Source organism: Cygnus olor, chromosome 14, assembly GCF_009769625.2.
Source record: "Cygnus olor isolate bCygOlo1 chromosome 14, bCygOlo1.pri.v2, whole genome shotgun sequence".
Lineage (NCBI taxonomy): Eukaryota > Metazoa > Chordata > Aves > Anseriformes > Anatidae > Cygnus > Cygnus olor.
The window spans coordinates 8,140,165-8,165,653 of NC_049182.1; the positions used below are offsets into that span (position 1 = coordinate 8,140,165).

Here is a 25,489-nt window from a genome sequence, read left to right on the forward strand (position 1 = left end):
GTTTTGGTCTTACAGCACAACTGTGATTTGCTTGACTTTGATGTGCCATGTCGCTAGCTAGGGCTTGACTTTGGACATGACATACAGAGCAACCGCTCCAGAGGTGGTAGCGTTTGGATTTTGCATTCTGAGCAAAGATGAAAACAACTTTGGCAATAACGATCCTCCTTGAAAAAGCATCATGTAGGGGTTTTTAATCATGTATTATGACTACCTGATACATAAGGAGAGATGTGATAGTACGTGTGTATTAGGTCCTGCTGTCAAGTGTTTTCCATTTAACTCATACAACGATGTGTAGTAAGTAAACATCTAGTTACGTATGGATATAGAGTTTTGAACCAAGATATAGATTGTCTTTACAACTCTGGTCTGGCATTTTTATGACTTTAAATGCTATGGGGGGGAAGAACGTAATGGACTCAAGCACGTGGTATCCTCCTGCATGAAGTTTCTTTGGGGCTGTGAAGAAACAGACGCTTCCTGAGGTTGGGCAGCAAGCTGGGCCTGATGTTATACTGCTGTAACAGGAACCATTAAAGTTATGGGAAGCGGTTATGAAAGACAAAGGGTAGGTGGGGGAATCTGTTGCGGTAAAAACCCCGCAGCGTTAACGTGTCCTGTGGCAAACGGGTCTTGTGCTCTGTGCCACTCAGCGCATTCAAATGAGAATGACCCTGCTCGCTGCAGCGCCGGGACCGCCAGAGGCCTCTGGCGGCTGCAGAGGGCAGCAGCGGCGGCGAGGGAAACCGTTGCTCGCCGCCAGCACCGCTAATTTCTCATTAACTCACCGTTAATTCGCGCCTCCCCGCGCTCCGCCTCCGCGGGCGGTGCTGGGCGGTCTCCCCTCCCGGCGCGGCCCGGCCGGGGCCCTGCTTAGCTTGCGGGGCCGGCGGGCGGCGCTGCGGCGCCCCCTAGCGGCGGGCCGGGCGCCGCCCGCCATGGAGGAAGCCGAGGGGGCCGCGGAGCAGCAGCGGCGCCGCCGGGCGGGGGCCGAGCGCTCGCCGAGCCCCGGCCGCCTGGACGTGAGCTCCAGCCGCTTCGACCCGCTGCTGGCGCTGTACTCGGCCCGCACGCCGCTGCCCTTCCCCGGCGCCCCGTGCTTCAACAACCTCGCCGAGTACGAGAGCTTCCAGCGCGGCCTGCTCCGCCCGCGGGGCCGCCGCCCCGCCGCTGCCGCCGCCGCCGCCGCCCGCCGCGGCCCCTCCGCCCGCTCCGCCCGCCGCGGCCCCGCCGCCGCCGACCCCGAGCGCATCCAGCGGCTCCGCAGCCTCATGGTCAACGCCGGGCCCGAGCAGGAGGCGGCCGCGGGGGGAGCGGCGGCTCGGCGCAGGAGGGCACCGCGCAACGTCCTCACCAGGATGCCCCGTAAGGGCCGGAGGGGGGCTGAGGTGTGGGGGGGTGAGGTTTGGGGGGCTGGGAATGGGGGGGCTGAGGCGTGGGGGGCTGAGGCATGGGCTCCAGGCTGTGGAGGATCTGAGGTATGGGGGTGCCAGGAATGGGGGGCTTGAGGTATAGGGGGGCTGGAGCAAGGGCAGGGGGCCCGGGCTCGGCCACTGGGTGCCAGGGGGTGTGCTGGGGCATGGGGGTACGGAGTGAGGCGGGCGGTGGGGTGACAGCGGAGTGACAGGGTCAGGGAGAGGGACTGAGAGAGCTCGGGGGGAAATGGGGACTGCGGGCTTGGTAAAACGCTGAACGCAGAAACGCTCACTGGAGATGATGCTCGTTTTGTTGTGACATCCTCCTTGGTCATTTGGTTGGTCACATTCATCTTCTTAATGGAAAGGAAGGACGAGAAAGTGTTGTGCTTTCAGAAGTACTGTTCTTAAACCTGGAATCAGATTTCAGCCCACGGAGCTAGTAGTTAAGTGATAACCACAGCGTGAGCCCGCAACACACTGTGCTCTCTCGGCTACTAAATGTGCATCCTGGGGGCATAAATACAGCGCTGGTGTTTCTATTGATGTGATGATAGAGCAGCGGATTGAGGCAGGAGGGAACTGTGATGATAAATTCGTCATCTGTGGGGATGATACAAATTTCGTGTATAGACTTGCATACGCAGTCAGGGAAATAGCCCCTGAACATAAGGGGTGCAACTTGTGGGCCCACACCAAGAAGCAAATGAGATGCAAATTTAGTGCGCTTAATTAAAAATACTGCAGGTTTATTGGAGTCAAAATATCTCTTCCCATCGCCAACATCACCTTAATGCTCTTTATAAAAAGACAAAGCCAAAATGTTCAATTCTGAATGCCTAAAGCAGAACCTTTTTCTTGCTTAGACACCAAAACAACGTATTCCTTTCCAGAGGTGCTGTATGATCCGCAATCTCATCATGTCAGATGAGGGTTTTCCACAAATGCAGAGGCTCTGTTTAAGTAGGATTTTCAAAAGAATTGACCTTAGATATTGATTCAGGATCTTAATATAAAGAATCTGTATTTGGATTACTGTGATTGAAACTGAACAAATGCACTGTAAAAATTAACTGTAGCGGTGGTCTAGTGAGCAGGTTACATGTTTCCATTACGAGCACATATTTAACATCCACACATCTAAGACTAGACAGCGTGGACTTTGAAGAAGACTGGCTCAACTGGCATCTAAAGTGCTGTTCAGCAGTCTGAAGAGTTTATTTTTTTTCAAAACTGTGTGCTTTCCCTGCAACTAGGGGGCCTGTCTGCGTAGCAGGTTGGCTATGTTCGAAGCTTGGATCCTAAGGCAATAGCTGCCTCTGGAGACATGTACGATATGTGTGGTTCGTGCTTTACTGCATCCCAGGGTTGTGCTGCTGTGCTCCCAGGCAGCTGTGACAATGTGTGACTTGTTCCTTAAATTCCGTGTGTCAGAAATGTAAAATGGACTCAAAATTTTGCCCACTGTGAGGAGTTAGCAGTGCCTGTTTGGAGTCAGCTCAGGAGAAGCAATTTCAAATCATCTCGTATTTACCAAGGGGCAAAGAACTCATGCAAGCAGTTACCGCAGAGCAGCTAGAAAGGCCTTTAGTACTGCTCTGAGCTGCTTCAACTGTTCTCGCTTGCTTTGCTCCTGTTCTTTTAACTTTGTCTCTAAATAGAGTCTACCCTGTGGACAGCGACTTGAACTTCATCAGAATTTGGATCTGTATTTTGTCTCTCCTGAGGTACTTGCCCTCTGGTGCACAGCAGTTTTCCAGTAATTCTTCAAAATCCTGCATTAAGCACATACTTATTTCATGCAAGTAAGCATTGGATTTTGAGTATAGAACCAGCTAGGTAACTAATTTCCCTATGGATAGAAAAATTATTAGTTTGGTGAAACTGGAGGCTTCCACAGCAAGGAAGAGTAGAAAAAGGTTGGATTATGCAGGTAGAGCTGTATTACCCAGGTAGAGCTGCAAAGTAGTGTTTTCTGTGAGGTCTAATGGGGTGCTGACAAGCAAAGACATAGTTGTAAATAAAGGTTCTACTTGATTCTACTTTTTTATAAAAGTTGGAGATAAAGTTCTTGTATAAAAGAAACATAGCAATCTAAATCTGAACTCCAAAAATCCTAAATCTAAGTATTTCTACATAACTTTCTTTATGAATGTATTTTGTTGAAGACTGATGGTGTTCTCTTTCTGTTTTAGTCCACGAAGGCAGCCCGCTCGGGGAGCTCCATCGCTGTGTCCGAGATGGCGTAAAAATCAATGTTCATATCCGCACTTTCAAAGGGCTTCGTGGAGTCTGCACAGGGTTTTTGGTTGCATTTGACAAGTTCTGGAATATGGTAATTACTGTTCCAAGCCCTTGGTTTGTAACTGCTACACTGAACATTTGAAATTTGCAACAGGTTTAAACAAATTACATTTTGAGAAGATAAACATGATTTTGTGGTCCGTAAATGCTAGTTTACTCTTGCACTGAGTGCTGGGTTTCAGACTTTTGCTTGGTGTTGAATTGGTATGTCTGGGAGATACCTAGCTGTTTTATAGACTTCAGGAGAGGGTGAAGGAGAAACTTTGGAGTACACAGCAGCTTCAAAGGTTTTATATAAGAACCCAGGAAGGTGATATATGAAGAATATCAGAAGCTTCCAAAAATGTCTCTGCATATTCCAATCTTATAGTGGTAGCCACTTCTCTGATTTCTTTCACCAACAAGTTGCTTGTATGTCACCTTTGCCTGTGTTCTACCATATGAAGATCTTAAAGACAATGGCTGGAACAGCAGCTACTAAAAATTTGTGAGCCTAGGGCTGTGAAACGCTTGGAAATTGGTAGAAAAAATAGAAGGATTTTGCAGGCGAGGCTCGGATTTTCTAAATAACGCAGAATGGATGCTAGGCTTTGCTGTTGCTTTTATACCTCAGTACAACTTAGCTGATATGAAGCCAGCTCCAAATAACAGCTTGTTCCTAGGACAGATTTTCTCTCAGAGCATAATTTCATAATGCTATGGCACAAAGATAGCCTGAAGTCTCTTTGTGTCTTTTTATATTTTTGAACTTTCCATTTCTTTAATCTTCTAGGCCCTGACAGACGTGGATGAGACATACAGGAAACCAGTACTGGGCAAAGCTTTCTATGCAGAACCTCAGCTCACACTAACCCGGGTAGGTAACCATCTGCCGTTTTAATGTTTGGAATATCTCAGTTTTCAAAGTAAAAGGGGAGCATAGGCTGGAAAGCTATATTTATATTTGAAATGTTTTACTTCCTTTTAGTACAGAGGACTCTAAAATTACTTGAACTGAAAAAGAAGTATTCTGACCTTTTTGAAAGTACTTTGGCCATAGTTCACTGTTACAGAAGTTCCACTTTAGAATTCCTAATATGAGATCACAATTGCTGCCACTGCTTAGTACAGCACGCTGATCTTCTATAAGCTCAGCGTGTGGTTTTTGATTTGTCTGTTCTGTACTGTCTGGCTTTATGCTGGAACTATTTTCTGCCCTCTGATAGCCAACATAAGGCCATCCAGTATTTTGTGCCCTAAATAATTTGGTAGAATAGTTGGTTTTTTGTTTTAGTTTTTTTTTTTCACTTGTGATTGATACAGTTCTGCCAGGTGATTTGGCAGTGCATAACTCTGATAGTGACGTTCATGGAGTGACGGTCTTTGTCTCTAGCCAATGGTACTGAATGTCTTGTTTGCTCACTTGACCTTCTAGTCTTGCCACTGTGAAGCCCAAGATTCTTCATGCTGCTCCAAAGCAACACACTCTTTGGGTCCAGCTGCAAAAAAAAAATGTTTACCAAGTTGAAAACTGAAGATATGATAGATTAACTTCTGAACAATGAAGGAAAAAAATGTGGCAGGGCTGTGCCTGTTGCATGGCATAGCTTGGGGCCTTTTGAACATCAGGGAGGCATCACAAAAACTTTTTAACGGTTTCATTGCAAAGGATTTGCTTTTAGATTCCTGCCATTTAAATCTATTTTCTGATAGATCCCACTCTTCCTAAGTTAAAAATAATCCAGTTGTCATTGCTCATCTTAGCCCACTGTCACAGAGACTGGCTTTCCATCCTGTTGTTAGGAAGAGACAGCCTAACCAAGAATCCTTTTCATTTGTCAGCATTTCATAAAAGCTTGCCTGCTGCCAGAGTAAAAGCAGTTTCTCTTCCAGTTTCTGTACTATGTATTCTCAGATTAATGAGTTCATCCCGTGCTTTGGGCCTGCTGCTGCAGCTTTTATTATTTTCCTATTGTTTTTGGCCTGCTCACCTCCCAGAAGTGGCCTCCTTCAGTTTGTTTGGGGAGCATGAAGTGTCATTTTTTCAGCACGCACTCCTTGCTGTTTGAGGCCCCTTATCTTAGGGATTCGTGTCCTGCCTTAGGACACAAGGGTGGGGATCTCTGTACAAACAGTTTGAGAACAGTACAAGAGGTTGGGGGAAAGTGAGCTAACGGAGCAACTTGGTAGCTTTCTGTTGTTCTTGACCAAAGTTAAATGATACAGCATATCAGCATTGCTCCCCAAATTAAATTCCCTGATGTAAAAATGCTTATGCATATACAGGAGATCCATTCGCCTTACGTCATGGCTTGATTTAGCCAAGAAAACATGGTATTTATTCCTGGTAAAGACTCTTCACCAACTGGGTATTTTGAGAACTGATCTGGGATCATACACTCAAATGAAATGCAGAACAAGAGGCTTTTCTTGTTTTATGAATGTGGTCACATACACAAATGTTCCTTTACAGCTGTTTGACAGACTCAAACTGCAGGAGTCCTCAGTAAAGAAGGGAGCTGACTCAAAGACTGTCTCGGGGGAGCTGGCCCTGACAAATGACTCTCAGACGCTCGGATGGAAAGCTGGATCGGGACGAGGGAGAGCAGAAGATGAGCGTGAGAGGCAGAAGCGCTTGGGCAGAGCTGGAGAAAAGAAGACGCCAGGTGACAGTCTGCATCTGGCAGTCAGAGGTGAAGCTGATGTGGGGAGCGGGACTGCTCACACAGAGGGTGCCAGCGCTGGTGGTACCCGCGCAAGAAGCCAGTCACGGAGAAAAAGGAGGCCCAAAGTGGATTATCAACAGGTGTTCACGCGTCACATAAACCAGATTTTTATTCGAGGAGAGAATGTCTTGCTTGTCCATTTAGCACATTAACTTGGCTGAGCCTTCATCAGTGTATTTATTTGATAGCATGAATTGCCGCTGCAGCTCTCGTTACTATTTAGCATTCTTGTTAAGTATCATGGTACTGTGACTGGTTACCCGTTACTGTAACAAGGTAGGGGAAGTGTTTCTAACTGGAGCACCCTGAGCTTATTGCCAAAGCAGCCTCCTTCAATCTATGCTGGGGGTCTCAGGACAAGACCAGCAGCATGCTTTTTTTCTGTGAGATGAGGGAGGTAAACTCAGACCCCACTGCTCCTTAAAAAGTAAAATGAAGCAAAGTCAAGAGGATTGGTGGGGAGTTTTGGTGTACTCAGGTATAGGAGCTAATTGTGGCCTACATTTGAGGAGCTTAAGATTAGTTCTCCACCTGGAATGAACCACAGATGCTGCTTGCCACGTTCTGAGTAATCTCATGAGAAAATAGCTAACGAAACCAGCAGTTTATCTACCACCATTACGTGGATGTCTTCTCTTCCAGACATAATTCTGACAGGCATTTTGAAACGGTCTATAAAAAGGTGGAGTGACATACTACTGATGGCGATTAGCCTCTTCATAGTTAGCTCTGAAAAGCCCTGTGTGATAGAAGACCTCTTCCCTTAATTGGACTGCTCTTTTTCTGTGAACGAGTGTAGGATTTTAACTTGTTTCCAATATCAAAGCTTACGCTTCTATTTGTAATGCCGTGCTTTTGCTGTGCGTCACCAGCAAGCAGCTAACGTAGCTGATCCAGGGACCTCCTTTTATGGAGTTTATCTGTGAATGTTGTACTTTTATCTTTCACCCATTTGGTTCTTATTGTGATAGTGAAGTTTACAAAGACGTAGTTTTTCTTCTCAGATATAAGCGTTCGTGCTGAGCACAGTTGTACTGTATCTAAGCGCCTTTCGAGTTCCCTCTAATGAAACTAGAGGTGCTGTGTCTTCAGCTGTTCTCAGAAAGCAGAAATCTTCACTAGTCTTTCCTATCTGTATGAATGATGCATCACCGAATTCCAGCTGTACTGAGCTTTGGAGGTGTGCCTAAAACTGTTATGAAGTATAAAAGTCAAACTCGCCTCATCAGTGGTTTTATTTTAAGCATCGTTCTTAAGCTGCTGCAGATCAGGTCAGGCTTCTGCAGGCATAAACTGCCTTCCAAGAGCTACGTGGAAAAGTTTGAGGGTACACGAAGCTGTTACATTACCTAGTCTGTTCTCTTGGATGTCAGAGGACACTAGATTTCACACTGCTATTCCTGGATTCATCTCAACCACCTTAGGCTTTGCAGCAGCTCCTGTGTTTAAGATGAAGATGTGAAATTGCCAGGACAGTGGTTAGACAAGACAACTGGTAGAACTTTCTAGTGCTTTATAGCAGGTCTTTTATTGCGTTTTGAGGTTGTAAGTCCTCAAACTAAGTGATTGTATTCTTGAAAGTCGGTATTTCTGTTGCTTCAAGTGCAGCATATTGCTTGCTTCTCATTAGGAATATGTCTGGTGCTTGGGTGAATTACAGAAATCATTTAGCAGGAGTTCCTGGACATGCAGAGCAGCTGTATGCCTCTGGGGGAGCCTGAAACTGTTACGTCAATGTTTCAGATGACATGGGGCTTGGATGACTGATCAGCTCAGCCCCTGAGCTGCAAACCCAAGTTCAGACTGGGACAAAAGTGCCTCAGATTAAAAAGTACTGTAGAGGCAAAAAAAGAATGTTTATGATTTCTTATACATAGTTTCATCGCTGTAATCCCTTCCTACTATGAACTGAAACCAGGCACTGAAAAGATTCTTCCTTTGGATGTTTTTCCTTCCTCTCTTTTCGTGCTGTTCTTGTTTGTATGGTTGTGGTCCACTGTTGTCCCACCTCTCCCCTCCTCTCCCCGCCACCTTTTTCCCTTCTTCTTTCAGTATTTTGTCTCCTCGGGATGTTCCTTTCTAAACTCTGGTTTAGGAAGATTGTTCTTTTATTCACCCTTACTTGTCCTGGTTTTCTGAACCTTTCCTAGTTGGCTTTCTGTGCACTTGACAACTGACCGGAATCCTTCCAGTCCTTGGAAACAAGGACTTTATTTCTGTTCTCATCAGCTTTTATTGCAAATTAATGTTTTTCATCTTTTTTTTTGGTTGTATGTGTGTTGTTTTTTTTTTTTTCCCTGTGCTTTCTGACCGTTTTGGTTTTATTTCAGTTTCTTGGGATGACCATCTTTGCCTCTTCCATTCATGAATGCCAAAGGCTACTGGTTTTGACACCTCTCCTCTTTTGTACTTGACCAAAGGGTGTCATATCTCTCACTCAGGCCTATGTACTATGCCATCCCATTGAATTCTTGCTTTTCTTTACCTCAGATTTCTATTTATCTGTCTATTTTATCCTTCTTCGTGCATTAAATAAGATACAGCTACCTTGAATGTTCTTGCAGCTTTACTGCCCTCTTTCCTTGCCAGCTGATACTTTAGCAAGTTTGCAGTTTCTATAAGTCTCAGTGTTTCCTTTCATCAGAAGGTTTTCCTCTTAAATCTTGCAAGTGTTTGTTGTTTCACACCTACAAGTTAATTTTTTAATTTTTTTTGAAAAATGCTGGTGCTTAGACTTGTGTTTGTGCCTTGATTTTTATATCACAACTGACCGTTCTTCCAAAGTCATCACCTTAGACAACAAACCTGGTTAAGAACTAGACAGTATGTCTGTTGTTTTGTTTTTCCTCTACCTCATTATTAAAGTGTTCATCCTCTTTTCTCATTGTTTTCTTATCTGTGGACTTGGTTAAAATTCTCTCTTCTATTTTAGGTTCAATGGTTTGGTGGTTTTTCTTTTGTTTCCTACTTTCCTGTCCACCTCTCTCAGTATTTCCAAGCTGCTTCCCAAATACAGGCTCTTCTATAACTTCAGATCTTTCAAAGAGTCTTCCTGTACCCTACTTTTTCTGATACCATATCATTTTGAGGCCCATTATCAAAATGCTATTTTATGAACTTTGTCTCTTTGAAACATAGTATTTGATTGTGACTAAGCAAGTGATCCTGTATGTGTGTTGTCACTTGCATGTTTAATACTTCAGATAAAGTTGCTCTTTAAATAAAATTGAATGTGATGTTCTGAAGTGGTCTTCTACCTCACTTAAATATTCATGTAAATGTTTAAAAGAAAAAAAGAAAACAACTTTGTTATTTTTTGTTGTTTCTGGTTATTTCTTGCCATGTTTTCCTTTTCAAAACTCAGCATAAAATCCAGGTTCTTTGTTCAGAAAGCTGCCTGCCTTTGCCATTCCTCTGTTGCTGCAATGTCGCAAAGAAGGTGATGTGAGCAGGAGGCAGTCTTAAGAAACAAAGAGCTGTGTGAGTGAAAAAGCTTTGAGCCGAGCGTAAAGAATACCTCAAAGGATCATTGTGCTGGTTGTATTCTGCTCAGTTCTTATATGACATTTTCAGCCTGATGGTTAGCAGTGATTCCTAAAGCATATTTATTGTGAGGTACCAAATTGCAAGGAGCAAAGTTTTTTGAACTACTTTAGAAGTGTTGTGATAATTTGAGATTTTTTTTGGAATAATTTCTGACATAGCAGACGTGAAACTCGTGAAGTGTTACGATGCCAGCTGCAAAAACGACGTAATGAGATAGTCTTGGAATTAAACTGTGCTGTCAGAGGTATTTCTTGCAGTATCATCACATACCCTGTAATTGCTGACATAGTTCACTAGGGAGCAAAGTCTCATAGTTACTTAAAGAGGGGCTATGTTGTTTGTACAGCGATATAGTTCTAGAGACCTTTTCAGAAAGTCTGAATGGGATTTTCATGGACGGAACCATGGCATAAATACTTGCTATGCTGTGGGGAAGTGGGGAGAACAGTGAAAACCAGGCTGAGAGCTGCGGTGTTACCCTACAGTTACGGGTATCATGACTGGGATTATTTCTTGGGAAACTCTTCTGCACAGGCGTTTCATTTTTATCAAACAATTCTTAAAAGTGGCTGTGGTAAAAGAATAATGCTAAAGGAAGAAAGCTTGTAGAAAGCATGGGTTTTAGTTTCCTCTCTCAACTGACTAGTTCAGCTTGGTAATTGCCTAAAAATTTTCTGATCTAGAGGCAGATACTTAGCATGTTCTTACCACCTGATCACTGAAGTGGTCAAAAACAATTGTTTTCTATCTGCCTCTGGTTCTTCAGTTACTGGATTCATTGTTTCTGATGCAGCTTTCACTTCTGTATCATTTGGAAGCAGGGGCAGGTCCCAGCAGGAGAAGGCTTGGCTGCCCACTTTTTTTTTTACCCCCCCCCCCCGCAAGGAGAGTTACCCAGCCTCATTTTACATCCAGATAGCCTTAGACTATTCCTCATTTTCATACTATTCTCTGTGAGAACAGTGGCAGACTTTTGAAATTGCTTGGTCAGAAAAATTATCTATCTTGGATCTTTTGCAGTAAACTCATTATTCATTTATTTTCTATTCTTTTCCTTCCCAGAGTGCTAGGTTTTCCTAGTTTGCTGTTGCAATCACTCACTTGAGCCAATGAATTGCAATGGGTGAAGAGGTGTTCAGAAAAATAGAAGTAGAGAAAAAATGTCTAATTTTTCTTAATACGACATTCTGTCCAACATGCTGCCTGTGTGCTACCTCTTCTATTGCTCAGTGACTGACTTAAATGAGCCAGGTGGAAACACTGATTTCCTCTGGAGTCTCGAAAGAAAACGGGAAGGCAGGAGGGTCAGGAAACTGTGAAAACACAAGTTTCTGAAGTTATATATATCCAGGTAAACTTTCTGTCTTTGATTAAACAGATCAGAATTAAAACCACCAGCTTAAGCTGAAAGCTCTGCAACTGGATGAAGTTGCCAGGCTCAGTGCTACAGCCGGTCAGTCAGTGCAGCAGCATTGCTGCAGTAGCACTGATGCAGAGATTCCTTCAGCCAGGCAAGCTCTTTTCTGAGAATCTGTTGAGAAATACGTTTGTGTCTGCCTCAAAGCATAACTGCAAAATCCTGTGAATTAATATAAAGATGTTTTCTGTTCTGCCTGCATTGCAAAGTGTAAAATAGAAATGCTAGACTATGCGCCTTCTGCAGCCTGGAACTATTTCGGTTCACACTTTTGCTTCTTCACATTGGCTTAAAAATTGGAAGCTTGTGCTATAGCGATCCTAAGACTGCCTTTGCTGAGACATTACAAAAGGCTAACACGTTCTAGAAGCGATCCTTAAAAATGAAGGGATTACACAATTTGTGGAATTATGTGATACTGACTGATATGGTGACTAAAGGTCATGTTATTGTAATTAAGGTGTTGAATACCAAAATCTTTATTCTCAAGATATTAACAAGGTGCACAGATAGAAATGTATGAAGCTTCCACTGGAAGAAGAGAGGATAAAAAATACTTCCCTTCTAGTGAAGGAAGATGATCTCCCTAGAGTGAGGTAGTTCTTTCAAAGCTGTTTATCCCAGAGTTTCCAGGCTTGCTAGGAGGTGGGCCTAAACAGGCCAAAACCCAAAGTGAGTTAGGCACACACAAAGAACAGAGCTCAAAGAGACGTAGGTCAGTTTGCAAACTTAAGTATAGATGATCTAACTTTATAGTGAAAGCTTCCAGAGAAGCAATTCCAGTTTGTAGTAATCAGGTGTCCACAGCATTATCTCCATGCAAAGCTTTCTTGGTATTATCATCTTCATCCATAAGAAGATGGCAAATACAGTGGTTCATGATGTGTTGTCGTTTTATCTTGTTCCAGTCTTGTTCAAGAAGCTGCAGTGTACTTAGTGGAGAGATCTGAGTAGGTGGATTTTTCTGGATTTTTCATCACAGCTTTTTCTGTGATGTTGTTGACGTATCAGCAGGAAAAAGCATCGTTTGTTACGTGATAGAAATGTGCTGGTTAAAAAGCTTCCTTTTGAAAAGCGTCCTTTGCTGCCATTTATTACCTGTTAGTAGCCTGGGCAGAATTAAAATGAGGCCACTTGGGAAGAGAGATGCAAGGCAGACCGGTGCTCTTCCTCCATATGGGCACTGCAGGATTAATGCACTTGATGATGACTTTTTTTGATAGAATAAATTGTGTGTAGTCTACCATAAATATAATATGTACCTCTCTGTACATTTTCCCAACTACAGGCTTACACAGCATGCTGAAAGTGGGAAAGCAGGCCATGAAACAGGAGGGGAGAGGAATTACTTTACTTGGTGATAACTTCTCAAAATGGGAGGTAGCCTTTGCAATTCCTGTCTGTACGCTTTGGCGTAATTTGGCCAGCACTGGGCTGTTGTGCTCTACAAATAAAGCCGTGAGTATGCAGAGACAATTCTCTAGTGCAGCCGCCGTTCGTTGTGAACATTTCACAGCACATGAACTGTGCCCCAGGAGTCTCTGCCAGACTCCAGCCCTAATAACTGACGTGTTTGATCCTGCCTCTCAAATTTTGCAGAGGAAATCCAGTGGGAGAAAAAACAACTAAGCAAATTTCCTCTTTTGAGGCAGGGATGGTAGGAGGCTTGGTTATCCTTGTTAGCTTTCTGGGGGTGCAGGAGAAAGGACTACTTTAGTGGAGGAATATCAGAGATGGCTTGTCTCATGATGTTTACAAGTCCTTTTAGATGTCACTGTAAGTGCTCTTGCTCTTAGCTGGTAGAAGTGAAGGCCTGTCAGGAAAGGAAAATGGCTTCTGATGTTCCTGGATAACTGTTTTATTAGCTGCTACCTTCACAGTGTACACTTGGATGACTTAGCTGAAGAAAATTAGTACACCTGAGACTTTCAGTCAGTCTTGTATTCGTTTAGAATGAAAAGTAGTTTGATCAGTTTGTGTAAAAACATATCCATCCTTTTTTCCTCTCAAAAGATCAGTGCTCTCCCTCAGGAAAGAAATGAAAGCTGCTCCTGCTCCTTTAGCGATTGCTTCTGATTTCCACTGCTTTAGAGCAAAGTACAGCTGTGTCATTGTATCTTCCGCTTGACAGATCATCCTGAGATGAGAAAATGAAAGAAGCGTTCAAACCCAAATGGGCATTACGAGGGGAGCAGTTGTATTGACCTCTTTCCGAATGCTGCATGCATCCAGTATCGCTGCATGGGTTGAGACTTGCTAACCAATTAGTCATTTATAAAACTTCCTAAGTGAAACACAGAGGAACAGCGTGACCGACCAGACTGATACGAGATTGGAAGTCAGATGCTGACAAATTCCAGTCTCCCTACTGCCACTTGCTCACTCAATGGCCTTGGCAAGTCACTTTCCCTCCCTCTCCCTTACGCTCCAGAGCTGTAATACATCTGAGAGCAATCCTTGCCTGTCTCACGAGGATTTGGGGGAGCAGTGAGTGCTATACAAGTGCTACGTATTGTTATTAAAACTATAATATGTCAGGTAGTGCAGATACATACATCATCTGCCCTCTTCAGGCACTTGACTGTTAGCCTTATGTCGAGGCACACCAAAAATGTGCAGGATATCAGGTATAATGACGCATTTCAGTCTTGAAATTACTTGTGTCTTCAAGGTCAGATTTGGTGACTTTAATATCTGTTTCACAGCTGCAATACCATGTTTCCGTCTAATGGTAATAAATGAGAGTGTAACTCATTTGTAATTCCTTCTCTGTCTTCCTAAATATTTTGTTTCTTAGGAAGCTGATGCTGCTATGAACATATTGAATAATACTGAATTTGCAATATTCTGCTTTCTAGACATAAATGTTTATATTTAAAAGTGCTAAGACTGCATTGCAATAAATAATATCCATGTAACAGTTGGCTTCAGAGCATGTTTTCTAGTGTGTTCTGTCAATACGTTTGTGTCAGTGATGAAGCTGCTGCTGCAGCAGTTAGGACAGATGCCTGGATGCGGAGACCACAAGTCCTGAATGCGAGTGCTGCTATCTAGTCACGATTTGGAGCAAACTGGTTGTCTGTGTGTTCAAAACTGTACTAACGTACCAAATAAGAATATTATTATACCTGTATTTTAGCTATAAAATAAGAATGTCATACCTGTCTTTTAGAGATGCAGACAGGAATTGAACTTCATATTGAAGAAGATAAGACGTGCTGTCCTGATCACGCAAAGGGCTGTTATCCTAGTGTGTGGTCTTCCACCGTGCCATCAGGAGGTGGCTTGCCAGGAATCGGTGAGGTCCAGAGCCAGCATCCAGGCATCTGGTCCAGCGTGAGCATAGCCAGTGGGGAAACCGTCCTCCAGGAACCTGTTTAGTCCCAGGTAAATGTTGCTGATGTGTTTGGATCACAGGTGCTAATTATGTGGATGCAGATTGCCAGAGGTGGAAACATATCTGTGCTCCGGAGTTCAGATATTTTCTAAAAGGAGTAACCCCCAGCGCAACCTGTGAACCGTTTAAAGAAAACAAAATCTACAGTTTAAAGACATGAGTGGCAATACGAGGATGCATGTAATGAGAAGGATCAGACATGGGAGTCACAAAGGTCTGCCGCCCATTGACTTTCATTTGCATTTTAAAATGCTTTACGCTGGGAGTCTGCCCTTTCTTCCACGTGTCTGATAGTTCCCTGATGTCTTACAAGGTGATTTACAGTCAATTTACAGTAGACTCTTGTTCTTTTAGACTACAGTTCGGTCCATTTCATTTACAAGTGCAAAGGGCAGAGTTTTTGTTTGATAACCACGCAGGTGCTTAAGGGTAAGCATGTGTTTGGTACCCTCCTAATTAGAGTCAAAACACCTGATTTGACTACAACAGTTGTACTCCTAAGCTGCTGGTGAAACAAGTTCTGTACTGCCACAGAAATGGTATGTCTTTTTTGTTTGTTTTTGTTGTTTTTTTTGTTTGTTTGTTTTGTTTTGTTTTTGTTACTTGCAGGTGACATCTGAGAGGACTGAAGCAGGCATTTTTCTCATACCTGATGAGACCATTGCTCAAGTTAAGGAAAAATGATAGATGGAGTAGTAAGGCACAGTTAGAAATTCCCCTCCTGAATTTAGCTGCTATTCTGGAATTCCGTAAAGTATATTTACCTGCAGTTCTGATGTCAATTTGTCCCTGTTTTGAAAAAAAAATAAAAGGGGGGGCATTAGACATCCCCCCTAGCTATAAGAAGTTAGGTCTTTTCTGGTGCCACTGAGGCAATTATTTTCCTGATCAAATGTTACCTGAATTCTCTGAATGGTTCTTCTCAACTTCAAGCTGCATCTTTTTGCAGTGAATGATTTATTATCCCAAACAACTAGCTTATTCCCCACAGTTTCTTACCTGCCTTGGAGATCTCTCTCATCTTGGCGTTTATGAGTCTGTCCTGTCATCCTTCATAACATAGGCCACTTCTTAGTTTTGATTATTTGTTTTCCACAGCCTGGCAGTCCTTAAGTCCTTAAATGATCAGAGTGACAAAGGATATGTCAAGAATGAAGTTTTAATAATACAGATAAGTACATTGCTGTTTCACATGTTCAGTTAATGAGTCAGTCTGGGTGGTGCTCAGAGCCTGCTTGAAATCTGAATAAGTATTTGAATATTTAAAACAGATATCATTAGGATTCTGAGTTAATGGAGAGTGGATATAAATTGAAGAGTAAATCATGATACCAGCTGGGTTGGATGTTTTGATAATGCCAGTCTGCCTTGATTCTGCTGAACAGAGGTGTGTTTTTTGTGAAGATTTTGCAAATTCGTACCTTCTCATAAGACTCGTTTCCTTCATAAGCCTGGGCTGTGGCTGCAGCTTTCAGCAGGAGAAGGTAATTGGTGCTTCGATGGCTGCTTTGAGGGAGGGCCTTGCTCCACCTGCCTCTGCCAGTACCTCAACACTTCTCTCCCCTTCCTCACCTCACCTGCTTGACCAGCAGAAGCATTTGAGGTTGGGATCACTTTTAATTTGCTCGCCTCTTTTCCTGTTACCCAGTTTTGCCATTGTACCGTCCCACTTTGCTGCTGGTGTCCTTGCAAACTGCAGCCATGATGGTGCTGCCTTCGAGGCCGTGCAGCTCAGTGGCACTGCTGCCCGAAGCTAGGACATGTGGAGCCAGGGGGAAGGCTGGGCACAGGTACGTAGCCCATAACGGTCTCGTTTTACACTGCACAGGAAACTTACAGGTCTTGCTGCATAATGATTGCTCTGGTATGATACTATTTATGCAATTCCTTTTTAACGGGTAGTTTGGGTTGCTTTTTCTTGACCTGGGAGCTGGTCAGCCAGATCCTCCCTTTGTGATCAGGCAGTGCAGGTGGAGATGTCACAATGGCTCCCTAACAAGCAGAAGATCTGCCAATGTCCCCACCAGAAGGGATTATTAAATAAACCTGGGGCAGGGGGAAGCCTTGCTGTGGGTACAGCAGAGGGAAATGGTCTTTGCCAGCAGGGCTCTCACAGGTCCATCTGCTAAGGGCAGCAGCTGTGTGCCATTTCAGGTGGAGGGGCAGCAGGAGCCCTGTACAGTGTGGAGGATGACCCTGGCTGAAGGAAACGTGGGGAGCTGGAGCTGCGTGGTGGTAGCTGCACTAAGACAGAGCTGGAAACAGGGACCGTTGGGGCTGGGACCCAGGCAGGAGTTAGTGCTGCGTGAGTATCCATGTCGTGTTGTACAATTTATAGACTGAGATCGTGTGGTGTTCATGTGCAAGTGATGCCGTGGAGGAAATACTATAAAGTAATATTCTTTGAGACTATGGATGCTGTGGTGGTGTGCTCACAGACAGCTCTAGCCTAGCCTTGAAGATGAAAACCCACCCCTTTCTTTGTGGGACAATGCTCAAGCACAATAAGTTTTTCCCATCAGAGTACAGTCAATGGAACAATTGTGCAGGGTGTTGTTGATCAGGAAAAGAATGTGGGAGTTTGAGTGGAAAAACTGATGCTATCAGGCTAATGGCATATAGCAGCAGGAAGGATGGCAAACCGGACACCACTCTGCATTAGGTAGAAAGAGTATGAAACACGTGTGGCCACAGAGGCTCGAGTCAGCCACCGTCTGTACTGCAAGCATGGGAAAAGCTGAAACAAAGTAGAAAGTTACTGCTTTTACATTTCAGAGTGGGCTCCTGTTCACCTCCCTGTGCTGTCCGAGTGCTTGCCAGCAGCTGGCAAATGCCGGTGCCTGATATTGCAACGTCGGAGTGAAACCAGGCAGTAGAGCCACGGTGCACCTGACTTGCCCTAAAACCCCCCAAACAGTGCAAAATGGTATAAAGCCCAGTCTTTTCCAGCGTACCTTGTCACTCAGCATGGTGCTTGTACTGTTGTAATGCTTGCATGTTTACAAAACTGCCTTCCTCACGTGATGAGTTTTGTACCTGTAAGATAATGGGCAGTAATTATTTTAGAAGCAGCTGTGTTCTTGTCATTCCTTGTGGAATCAGGATGCTCTGAAGTCACCCCGTCCTTAGCTTGCTGTTTTAATTCAAAACACAGACCCTTGAAAGCAGATTGTACTGTCTCCAACTACTTGAGCCACAGCAAACCTTAGTGCAGCAGAGTGTGAATCACTTGCTGAGAACCATCCTCGAACCTGGCCTCACATCTATTACCGAGTGTAAACTAATGAACAAAGAGCTGCTATTTGTCAGGATATCCAGTGTAAGGGCTTTCAAAGAGTGCTGCAGGCTGACATGGAAATGATACAAGAGGTTGCAGCCCCTGACCTCAATAAAGGCTTCAAAGGAAGCTCCTGAAAAGTTTTGCAGCACAAAAATGAATTTCTCCTGGTACCGTAGCAGCCAGCGCGCTTTAATAGCTAAAACTACATCAAGGCTTCTGCTGACTCGGTGGGAATGACAGCTTTGTTTTGCAGGGAAGTGCTGTTCTGTGATATCTTTTTTGTTCCAAAGAAAAAGGACTTGTGACTTACACGGTGAACACATTAGCTTATGCAAGCAGCGCGACTGCAGCGACCGAGCAGGCAGCGGCAAGGGGAGGAGGAGCTGGGGAGCACAAACCCAGCGTTCCTGCGAGGGACCGGGACAGACTATAACACTGCGATAACACCGCACGCATCAAAGAGATGGGAAATTAGAAACTGATTCACTGAGAGTCTGTCCCTACAGCAGGCGCAGCAGCCAAGTCCTGGGGGCGCCAGATGGAGCCAGGGGGCTGTGCAGCACAGGGAAGAGGGCGCGATACACAGCAGCGCTGGTCAGGGAAGGGACAATGCTGCTGAGCTTATGCTAAAGCCATGCTCTTGCTTGGCTGTAGCTTTGTTTGCTCTCCCTCTCATCAGCTTTCAGCTGCTCCAGCCATTTAGCTGACGGATGGCAGGGTTGTGCTCCACTGCACACCAGGTCGGTTGCTTGTAGGCAGCTGATTTTGCCTGGAGCAGCAGCTCCCTGTCAGGCTGCACGTCCGTACGGTGGCAGAGCCGCTCTCTGCCTGGGCACTGGACCATGCCCCGCTGCAGCTCAGGAGCTGGACAGCAGGCCCGAGGCCAGGAACCGTCACTGCAGAACTACTGGCTCTTGGCAAGAGAGGCAAGCAGGGGCAGATCAGCTGGCCAAAGCAGTTTGTCTCTTAATTAAATTGAAAACAGGCATCATGGCTCACCTCCAGCCTGCAGCCAGCCCCAGAGTGCAGACACAGGCCACAGGCAGCTGACCCTCACTGCCCCAAGCACACAGGGAAGGGGCTGTGCCCAGTGAGGCCAGCAGGCAGCTCCCCATCCATGATGTTTCTGCAAACCATTCATTGTCTGCAGGCGCTTCAGGCACTTCCCATACAGCCAAAAGGTGACAAGCAGCTGGTTTGGCCCTTCCCTGCAGCCCAAAGACAGCATCCATGGGACAAAGCTCAAGTACCACTGCCTTGTGGCAGCTCGCCCTCTGCTTGGTGCTGTTAATGAGCTTGGAGTCCAGGTGACAGGGAAGAGAAGCACCGCCGTGACAGGCGTACATATTGGGAGAAGAATGCAGAATGACCCAGCACCACGTAGGAGAATTCCTGCACTTTGAACTGGGCTGGAGAAAAGACCCAAGGCTAGCCTAGGAAGCTCAAAGTGGAGACAGATGCTTCTTCCTCTCCTTTCAACACCTTGTTGGGACATGGGAGGTTGTGGTCCACTGGCCAGAAGGGCAAGGGACAATGGGTGACAGAGGCTAGTGCACAGCGACCTATGAAGGAACTTAATTTCCATGTTTTCAGGAATTTAACCCTTAGTGTTCTCTCATCCTGGGATTTGGTTGCAAGTCAAAACAGGAAAGATTTTGGTAATCTCATACTATCACCAACAGTTTGTTAGAAGACTAATTGCCAAGTAGCTTATGCATGTGGGACCATTAGTAATTCTGTAGCTATGCAAATTAAAACAGTGATGTATGATTTATAGCTTTAATAATGTTCTGAAGGCTCTTAAATTTTAATCACTTGCAACATCCTTTTTAATATTCAATTACTTTATTAACTAATTAGGTCACTTGCTGAAAAAGCACATAAGGCTCGTGCTATTTTAATATCAGCTGAACATCACAAAATACCTTTGAAATGGTGTAAATGGTTTATTTATTTTAAATAGATCATTAAGATGCTATAATTAATAAATCAATTACAGGAAAAGACAATAAATTGATAGATGCCAAACCACAATAGTGGCTTCTCTGCTTTCTTTCTAAATGGTCACAGGGATGCTGAACTTGATGAGCATACCTTCCTAGATAATTTGTATTCAGCTGAAGGGATAAGGTTCAAGATATGCTTGGTTCATTATAGATGCTTTTTGTATCAATTTAGCTTTCTGATTGATAAAAGCTCCACAAATGACCTTGAAAAGTAAAAGTATTTAAAAGGACAGCCCTCCATTACAGTTTGCTCTTTTGTCTGTCTCAAAAAAGATAAAGCTGTAACATCTTAGTCCTGCTAATTTGGGGGTGAAAGGTAGAGCTCTGGAGGGAGGGAAGTTGGGTTGCTAATCAGTGACCTACCTGCTGTGCTGCAAACGGTTGAGGAGTCCAATCCTCAGGAGAAACCAGAGTTTTGCTGGCTGGATTTGCTTCTTTGCCATGTCGAGAGCAGGGCAGGGAGTACGTTTTGACAAGGTGTTAGGGAAAAAAAGAAATCTTTCATCTGTAGACAATAGAAAAAAAACAGCCTAGCCTGCCCAGGGATGCTGTCAATCCAGCACAGGTTCTCAAAAACCTCCAAAGGCTCTTGTGTGCCTCAGCTGCCAGACTCCCCGCACTCCCATGGCAGAGGGGTGGTACAGGTGAGGGTCCCAAACAGGGAGGATGAATTGGAAAGTGGGACATGGGTGCCTCCAAATAATTAGCCTTACAATCTGCAACCACCCTGGGCAAAACCAGCCCAAGCTCCTTGGCTTCTCCATTTCTGCAGGCAGTGGAATTACGTCACCTCAACGTTTTTCTAAGGAAGGAAACTACCTCAGTCCCCCAACACCCCAAATAAAAAAGAGACTCACCTCTGTCCCAAGGAGCCTGCAGACTGGTAATTTAACAGCTGACAGTCACTCCTAGCAGTACCGTGGCTTAAGATGAAATTGTAACTTTTCTCTAAGGAGAACTCCACCTCATTAACATTTTGCATCAAAAATAATTATTGCTACTTCAAGAGGCTCCTATTCAGCGTGATTACCCTTTGAAAAGAAGACAATACTAGACCAACCGGGGCTGGATTGTGTCTGTGCAGAAAGGACACGGCTGCTTAAAGTAATGCTACATCGACCTCACGTATTATGGGAGCTCCCCCAGGAAATGAAGGCGCAGACTACTACAAAAATAAGATACCAAGTGTTGCTACAGTTTGGGACAACATCTCAGAACAAGTGCAGATACAATCCTTAAGGGTTCAGACATTTATGCAGTCAAGTGAGGTCACTGTCATTGTTTTTAAGAGTGTTTATTTCACCAGTCCTTTTGTACAACACAGCTCACGGGGTAGTCTAAGTTCCCTTACATGCCCCAGTTCTCTGTCAAATAGGTGCATTTTTATCACATTCATGTAACTTCTCCCGAGTCATTTGTTCACATGCTCGATTCCTGTGCCTATCAAATCATTTCTATACGAAAAAAAACCAACACATCCTCTTTTGTCAAACCAAAAAAGAGTAGATGGTAAATGGTCAACTGTGCCTCAGACTCAATTGGTACCAGGAGAAACAGGGGGAGAAATAGGGATGCAAAAGGCGGCAGAAAGCAGCCACAAGACTTTGGGATTTCAGCCCTCTCGCCACAAGGCTGCAGCCCTCGCCTCTGCCACGAACCCGCTGGTACCAAAGAGCAACTGTTAACCTCCCCGGCTCGATTCAACACGACAGTGACACTTCACAGCACATTGCATCCAATCTCATTTGAAGCTGACAAAGATTCTTTCTGTTTTATATCTATTGGTTTATTAATGGACTACAGCCTCTTAAGCAGATGCATATTCATTAGATAGCCAGCTGTTAGGAGGTTCCCAGATGTCGAAAGTAGCTCTGTCTTGGAATGCATTCTTTTTTTCCTTCTCATGAAACAAAGTAATTGCAGCTCTATTAAAGAACCAGTTAATTACTGAACCAGTACCTTATGGCTCATGATAAAAAAATCTGTAAATTTGTGACAAGATATTTTTGAAAGACAGAGATGAACTACACCATACACATGGAACACTTACATAAACAGAGAGACCTGGATTATGCCATGTAAATTTTGTGCCTTTTACATTTTCCACATTCAGCAGAATTTCATACTGCTTATCCTCCCTTATTTGACTACAGGACCTAGAATCACATCACAAAAGAGAGACATTTCAGTTTTTAAAGGCTGTTTTACCCAAAGAAGCAAACTCCTGCAGCATCTGGCTAGGTAAAATTGGAACCATATCGCTGAACAAGCTGTACAGATTGACTTCCAAATTCCACAGGCCACTCTTTTCAGTCTCACAACATTAACAGGGTTCACCTCGCTGTCTTTGCGACTTAGCGTTTCTATTTCTTCCCTTTAGCTCTAAACGCAGCTCCAAGAAGGCAGGTCTTAGAAGTGCAGCTAAAACAATATCCATCCTCCCCACCAAAACCTCCAGGAAGCCATTCTCCCACTGAGCTGTTTAAAATGTTAGGTCAGCTCCAAATTCAAGTGCTTTGGGGAAAAAGGTTCACAGAGATTCTGTGTTTCTGGCTGATGTGAAGGAGCTGCACAGCTGCTTGCTCCACCTCATCGGACAGCTACAGCCTCCAAGGAGCAGGCAGCACAGAGCTGCTTTGTCCCCACGAAGAAGCTGTGCTTCAGTTACCTCTAATAGGAAAAAAAAGAGGGCAACTCCCGTTCCTCTGCTCTGGGTAGAGCTCCTGGGTGGAATAATTGGAAGCAGACAGGTATTCACTATTTGGTTTCCAACTCTCTCATTCTTTTTGCCAGTCAAATCTGTCAGCAAGTACCCAGAGCTGTACAATAAGCCATTTTTCAGCGTGCTGACATTTCTGAGTACTAACTGAAAAAAAGTTTCCCTTCCAGTTAAATTAAATATTTTGCTTAAAACAAAGATTTTCAATGTGCAGTCAAACCCAATGGGTTTGCCTGAAACAATTCTGAATTTTAGTCAGTGATGGCTTTGAAGAATACTGGGTGGGTGGGGGAGAAAAAATTACATCTCCATTAAAAGCTTTAAGCAGAACCAAGAGAAGATACTATAAAACGTCACATGCTATAAAAGTGTTTACAGTTATGAACAAACGAACACAAAGGCAATTTTGTAGAGTGACTACTGGAGCAAAGGCCTCGGAGAATAAAAGTGTCTTTAGATATTTGTTATCCTGTTAGAGTTGGTATCACCTTGAGTATACAATGCCTGCCTGCATTATGTAAACACTTCATTGATAAATCCCTCCCCCACCTCCCTGAAGCAGTGTCAGACTGTTTCTTAGCTGACAGATATAGCTGAAACAGATGCTGCTATAAATACCCTTGTTTAGCTGTTTTGAATATAGTTTCTTTTGTAGAACATAGTGGATGCTCTAATCATCACTGAACCTGCACCTGTGCTGGAGTTTGTCACACCTTTCACATATCAGGATTGATTTTTTTTTTTTAAAAGGATTCCAAAAACGTACACAGGAGATGGATTCTGATGACCCTAACCACAGACATCTTTTACCAAGGATTTCCCTAATTTTAACTGAACTTTAAAAAAGTTTACCATCTCAGAAGCTACAGAATGCAGAAGTTCACCTCTTACTACCAAACACAGTCAGTCCCCTCCATTTACTCCCTGTAAGCACCAAGCTCCGATGACAGGTTGCTGCTTTGCAGCTTGGTGCGAGAAGGCCATGCAGCTATGCTGGCAGTGGTCACAGGACTTCCAAGGCTGCCTTCAATCTGTTCTTAAACCTTGAGCACTTTGGACTCTATCACAGCATCAGCACGCATATTTTAGAACATGTGGAGTTCAACTTCTGAATAGTCTGGGCGGGAGAGAGCAAGGAAGTTAGATTCTTGCCCAGCACCCCTGGGAGAAAGCCAAACGTCCATATGGAGCACACGACGCAGTCACGCGCTGCATACCACAGCCACACCTAGGCTGCTGCAAGGTTCCCAGTTACAGCTGGACCTGGCTTTAAAAAAAAATGATGAAAGGAGTTATACTAACTAACATAACAGCGTGATTTAGGTTATGTTGAAGTCATACTGGGGAGGAGTTGATGAATGGGTGATCTGTCACCATTCACACAGCAGCTCATTTGTACTTTCACCTGAAAAGATAACATTAAGAATTGAAATTATTTTGCTCATACCTGAAATATTGAGAGAAACATTTTATAATATCCATCTTAAACATGCTCAATATTGTTTGCTTAACGATCACAATCCATTTGAATCTAAGGACATAAACCATATCCTGCTAAGTGCTACTACCTATGCTCTATGTCCTTTACTGTAACTGGTGGAGAATGGAATGAAGCTCCCTTGCAAAAGGCTCTCCTCACTGCAGGTATAAATCACATGGGGATGCACCTGACCCATTTTCTCAAGGGATCTTTCCGCATTATCTTTTCTTATATCTATTTTGGTTTAAAGGGCTTCCTTCCCATCCACCTGAAGACAATCAAAATGGATGAGGAACTTTTTTCACATTGCTTTGATGATTAGGATACTGACCCATATGAAGAACAACGAATGGTTAGGGCAGGGAATCAGTTCAGTACTACAGTTGGTCTATAAGCCCATATTCCATTAACTAAGACATCTTTGACAGACACAAAAATCCACTCTGAACTGACCAACTGTTTTCCACTGGAGTTATTCTAATCCCTGACAAATGCTTCATTATAATTTATTGATTAGAAGAAAATCACTGGATCCTCTGAAGAGATCTGAGCAACCTAAACAGAGAATTTCTAAACTCAAAGCCAACTGTTTAACCAGTTAACTTAACTTCAAAGGACAGTATAATGAATGGGCTCACCCGGCTCATCTGAAAATCTGCTAAATACTACTCAAACATTGCACCCCTTAAGCAACACTAACTACAGGGTTAATTTTCCTTGCCACCCACCTACCCTCCAGAACTAGCTTTCTTCCCACCACAGTTTTGCATATATCGAACCAGTTTGAATCTTCCCATCTGTTAGAATGAGAGGTTTTGAAGATGGTTCTTCCAGAGAAGTTTAAGGTTTCAGCACAGGAACCAGAGCCATCTCTCCTACTCAGCTGTTAAAGCCTGCCTTGATTACTTTGATGTAACAACACTTGAAAGCTCCTATTCTTTGAAACTAATTTAAACACATTGAATTGTTGAAAGATTAAAAACCGCAGTCAGCTAATTACACTCACTCTCATCTCTTATTCAGCAAATGAATCACTTTTCATTACCACTTAGCTGAAGTACATGAATTTCTGCCTAATTAGAAATGTTGTAGATGGAGCATTAGCAAGGCTGGAGCGGGTCAGGATATCTTGCCTGCTTCATTTTTAATTCCTAACAGTAGAGCCAGATAGGAAAGGCTTCAGATAAGAAGTCATTAAACAATTTTAAATTATTTAT

General features: G+C 43.9%; 1 protein-coding gene and 1 long non-coding RNA gene across 3 annotated transcripts; one reads left to right on the forward strand and one right to left on the reverse strand.

The window, feature by feature from the left end:
* Positions 1-941: 941 nt before the first annotated feature.
* LSM11 (LSM11, U7 small nuclear RNA associated) lies at positions 942-14,308 on the forward strand. Of its 2 annotated transcripts, XR_005824255.1 has the most exons (5): positions 942-1,368; positions 3,614-3,753; positions 4,495-4,578; positions 6,175-12,848; positions 13,522-14,308. XR_005824255.1 is itself a non-coding variant. In XM_040573073.1 (4 exons), exons 1-4 carry the CDS (start codon positions 942-944, stop codon positions 6,577-6,579), a joined length of 1,056 nt encoding a protein of 351 aa, XP_040429007.1. In that variant the 3' UTR covers positions 6,580-14,308. The 2 variants fall into 2 exon arrangements, 1 of the variants encoding a protein (XP_040429007.1); XM_040573073.1 differs by having other exon boundaries at positions 6,175-14,308.
* LOC121077677 lies at positions 13,411-23,958 on the reverse strand. Its single transcript, XR_005824256.1, has 3 exons — positions 17,742-23,958; positions 15,787-15,903; positions 13,411-13,527 (listed from the first exon to the last, which is right to left on the reverse strand). It is a non-coding gene; the product is annotated as an uncharacterized LOC121077677 (long non-coding RNA).
* Between the last annotated feature and the right edge of the window lie 1,531 nt (positions 23,959-25,489).

Excerpts from the sequence above, each read along its gene's own strand:
- LSM11 (XM_040573073.1), top strand. The coding sequence starts at position 942 with ATGGAGGAAGCCGAGGGGGCCGCGGAGCAGCAGCGGCGCCGCCGGGCG. Across the intron at positions 3,754-4,494 it reads TTGACAAGTTCTGGAATATG|GCCCTGACAGACGTGGATGA; the intron begins GTAATTACTGTT and ends TTAATCTTCTAG. Across the intron at positions 4,579-6,174 it reads CTCAGCTCACACTAACCCGG|CTGTTTGACAGACTCAAACT; the intron begins GTAGGTAACCAT and ends GTTCCTTTACAG.